Raw genomic sequence first — 4,580 nt, 5'->3', positions numbered from 1 at the left:
CGTAAAAACTTAACGAGGACTTATGNTATATATTTATTAATAACACGTAAATACTATATATTAGTAATTATTNTTATATATATATATATATATATATTATAAATATTTCGTATATATATATATATATATATATTGTACATATGTTTTAGAAGTATGGCATATTTTAGAAATATGGCATATTTATAAAAAAAAAGTCATATTTTAGAAATATGGCATATTTATGGCATATTTTTAAATATGGCATATTACAATTTTTTTATACCAAATACTAAATTTTTTGCTGTATTTCTGAAATCAACACGCGTATTTTGTTTTGTTTTTGCAAATTTCATATCATATTTCATATTTCCTATTTAACGTTTTCAGTGCATATTTATTATTTAAAAAAAATAATATGCCAATTTTTCGTCATATTTACTATCGAAAATATGTGCTCCTCGGTCAGATCAGTTCACATATAAACCTCAAGACCGGCGGGGATTTTACTATGGAGGTTTAGCCAGATGTATATTTAAAAATACATACCATTGATCATTAAATAGATCGAATTGTTCGTATTGACGAGTAATAAAAACATACTCAATCTCATCCCGATCGGACTATTGATTCAAAAATAACAGAGTATTCGGTTTGTACCAGAGTTGGGTCAAACTAGTCAAACATGACTACTATATAGGTCCGTTTGTTTCATTTAATCAAAGTATGTTGCTCCTATACTCTTTGGAATAATTAAGTATGTGTTTATTACTCGTCATTGCGAACAATTTGAACTATTTAATGACCAATGGGACGTATTTGTTAATATTCATTTGGGTCAACCTCTATAGTAAAATCCCCGCCGATCTTGAAGTTTAATGTGAACTGATTTTCGAGATTTGTTAAGACTGCGATCACTATACCTGCGACTCTCGACTGCGACCACTATGCCTGCGACTCTCGACTGCAACTACTATGCCTGCGACTCTCGACTGCGACCACTATGCATGCGACTCTCGACTGCGACAACTATGCCTGCGACTCTCGACTGCGACCATTAAGTCTGACGCTGTCGCCTGTGACCTGACGCTGTGAAGCATGTGCCAGCCTTTAACATATTGACAACATGTTTGCTTTCAATATCTACTCCTGTTTAACGCGCCAATTATAAGCCAATTATGTGGCTTACACATGTATACTCGGTTTTAATAAAAACAACGTAATCTATAAATAGATAAATAAAAATAACTTGCATTCTATGTATTTACTAGGTAATTTCCTAGTAATTTTATTTTTGTTTACGTTCAAAGTTTCTCGCATATAGGCAAAACGTATTGAGCTTAGTCCAGCACCACTTGACTACACTGTAATGGTTTTTGTCTTTTCGTCTGGAGGTTCTGCTACACTTTTTATAAAAAAAAAAGTTCATTGGCTGTAAAAATTAACTACAGTTATCAAACCGTTTAATAAAATGTTCTAAACTCGTTTTGTTTCAAATTCAACTCGTACTAGCCACTTGTTTTTGGACACGAAAGAGTTGAATAACGAGTTTTTTTTTGGAGGTTCTGGGTTCTGCAATGAGTTTAGGAACGTGGATCTTGTTTTTTTAGAAAAATGTCCACAAGTTGAAAATTATGTATTTTTTATTTAGATTCTTTTTCTTTTTTAAATAATAGAGGGCTATGAAAATTAACAGACACATCAGCCTCAGTTCAAGCTCAAGGACCAATGATTAAGTGATAAGCCTCAAGCCCTCAACAAGCCCGGCAAAGAAGTATTGTAGCAGTGTACAGGGGTTTGAGTTCGCATACCAGACTGCCCACAGAGCCACACTGCCAACACAGATTTAGAGTCAGAACTCTGATAACAGCAGCAGGCCAACAATCGCAGACCCTCACTCCCGAGTCCCCAGGTGCTCCAGCTCGTACAACGCGCAGCCTGAAGCCTCCACCAGATACCTTCTTTCGCTTCTTAGGACCCTCATGACCTGGTCTGTGAGACTGCGCGTGGCATTGTAATTTGTAGCTGATTATGGGAATATGAATGAAGGTATTGAAATAAGCATGGCATTGTTATTGATACCTCTTTGAATTTTTTTTTTATGTTTGATGTTTATCATCCGGCGTACCCACAGCCCCTCGAATTCCCCGATCACAGTCAAATTATCCTGACTCAACACACCTGACATATTTAAAAATTACAAGCTGCACCACTCGTCAGAATATTTTACGGGGTTTCCCAAGGCCACCATGAAGTGAACCCGACAAGCTCTACTGGTGAGAGAATAGTGAATACTAATAAATATTATCGTGTTTTGTATGTTCTCTTGTACGCATGAGTTTGCTATTGTTCTGTAGAGAATGTTATGTACGTAAAGATTCAAAACACCTAAACATTTTCTCTTTCTCTCTAAGATTGTTGCCAACTAAATATATACTTCAGCCTCGGCAGCCTCGGCTTTATCCAGGTGTATATCTGTCATATATATCGTGTGGAAATACTAGCAAATAGGTAAATTTTTATTCCTCAGCCTTGAAGAATAGTAATCTGCCAATCTTCGAGAAATAGTACCGATAGAAGTATAAAATCTGCCATCTTCGTCACTTTGCTTCTTATACGTTGTCTAGCATATTGACACTAAGCTTTCACTGTACCTTCCTCTTCACTGCACAATCACATACTGGCCTCTCGATTTTTTTTTTTTTGGAAATCGCTGTAGCAAACCTTCCAACCATGTAAAAATCATTAGTTTATTTGCTAGTTTGCTCTCGATCAGCCCAGGCCCCTCTCCTCCAACACGCGTTCCGCAATGGAATCGTGAAGCGTCCTTAACAGAGTCTTTTCGTAGATCGAGTCTAAAACTGCAGTGCACAGATCGTGTTCCAATTGATAAGTAATTTAAGTCAGCTTCAATTGCAAAATAGGCTTTGTTTATGCAGTGTATTTGTATCCTTTATGTATGGTATCTGAAAAAAAAAGACCCCACAGCACCCCCCCCACACACGGGAAATAGGACTGCAATAATGCTTGAACACTGATATAGAAGCCACAGGCTACAGAAAACTATGCTTATCGACACAAAAAAGTCACAACCCAAATTGACTATGGATTAGAAACTACAACGAAAAACATGACACTACAAGCGACGTACAAGCGTTAGGGTTTGCGATTCTTCCCGGTCTCGCTGGTGTGATGATGTGGTGTTTATGGACAGATCTTTTGGCATCCGACATCGCCGTCAGCGCCCTGTCAAGCTGTCCGTTCACTACAGCTTCTATCTCCACTTGTGCACTCTCGCGCGCGTCTGGGCGGATGTCCCACTCACCCGATGGATCCTCGAGAAAGTACTTGTACCATAGCAAGAACCATTTACTCCTGTGATACGGACAGATGTGTTACCGTTTGCGCGAGTAATAATATAGTCAGAGTACAGCAGCAACTGTTAGTTCACCATGATCAGAATGATGCCATGTATGCGCCTGGGTGAGCATGAGCCGATTATGATATGAGGGTGGGTTTAAATTAAAATTTGTCGGTAAATGAAAGAGTGGTTGGGGGGAATAGTGATGACTCTGGGAGAATATAGAGAGGCATACTATGTACACGGTGAGGTTTGCCTGCTAGATTAAGATTTGGGCTGGGAATAGAGGCCTGATCGTGTAGCGATAGGCGCTCCCGAGTTACTAAGTGAGGGAAAGAGTAGAGAATGCCGCTGCAAGAGGAAAATATATAATTCCATGCCTGGGTGGTGCACGAGCTTCGACACATGCTTGGGTGTATGAAAGTATATGCGCCTTTACCTAAAATCTGATGCACAAATTACTAAACTGTATGAAGCGATTGGGCACGCGCATACTTGCACAGTATAAAGGTGGACCCAGGACAAAAAAAAATATTCCGACAGACAACACCTGCATACATCATAGCCAAATTACTTTTATCGATAATTGTTTTTTATATTCAAATATAACTCCAACAATACTAATGGAATACTTCCAGAAGTACACCCGCTCATACACAAACACACCTGTGAACCCATGGCTTATCGCCTCCGTTGAAGTGAAGAAGCTTTCCCCCGCGAACATCCTCAGTTGTGTATGTCTGCGCCTTCTTCCATCCAAAATGTCGCATATGCCATCTAACATAACAAGCATATACGCATACGTATGTATGTGTAATTTGGTGAGCGAACGTCCCGTTGTGTGCCTGTAATATTTTCTTCAAATGTATCATGTCACTAATAGACGTGAACACACAAACGGATGTCAATGATATTAATAGATCTCAGAAAAGGTAGCAATCTATGAAGATGCATGCGTGTTTAAAACTGCGTGATTAAAACTGTAAACACAATAGTAAGCAATGAAACAGTGAGTGTACACACAAATTTGTGTAGATACCTCCACACATGCAAGAAAGAAAACCCATATACATAAATGCAGCCGTACGATCATAACACCTACGATATGTATACATACATATATATATATATATATTTTCACACACACACATATATATATATAAATAAATATATATATATATACCTACATACATACATATATATATATATATATATATATATATATGTGTGTAGTTAGTAGTGT

At 37.7% G+C, this 4,580-nt stretch overlaps 1 protein-coding gene across 1 annotated transcript in view; it reads right to left on the bottom strand.

Moving 5' to 3' along the window:
- Window positions 1-2,455: 2,455 nt before the first annotated feature.
- The window catches only part of SARC_09332 (hypothetical protein), a gene marked incomplete at its 5' end in the record, with an annotated part of 4,404 nt that continues 2,279 nt past the window's right edge, over window positions 2,456-4,580 (bottom strand). The window contains 3 exons of the mRNA XM_014296657.1: window positions 2,456-2,837; window positions 3,128-3,351; window positions 4,004-4,114. Coding sequence (XP_014152132.1) covers window positions 2,749-2,837; window positions 3,128-3,351; window positions 4,004-4,114 — 424 coding nt within the window. The 3' untranslated portion in view covers window positions 2,456-2,748. The remainder of the gene's footprint in view (window positions 2,838-3,127; window positions 3,352-4,003; window positions 4,115-4,580) is intronic.

Source organism: Sphaeroforma arctica, assembly GCF_001186125.1.
Source record: "Sphaeroforma arctica JP610 unplaced genomic scaffold supercont1.937, whole genome shotgun sequence".
In the NCBI taxonomy this organism is placed as follows: Eukaryota; class Ichthyosporea; order Ichthyophonida; genus Sphaeroforma; species Sphaeroforma arctica.
This window is presented reverse-complemented; position numbering and strand designations above follow the sequence as displayed.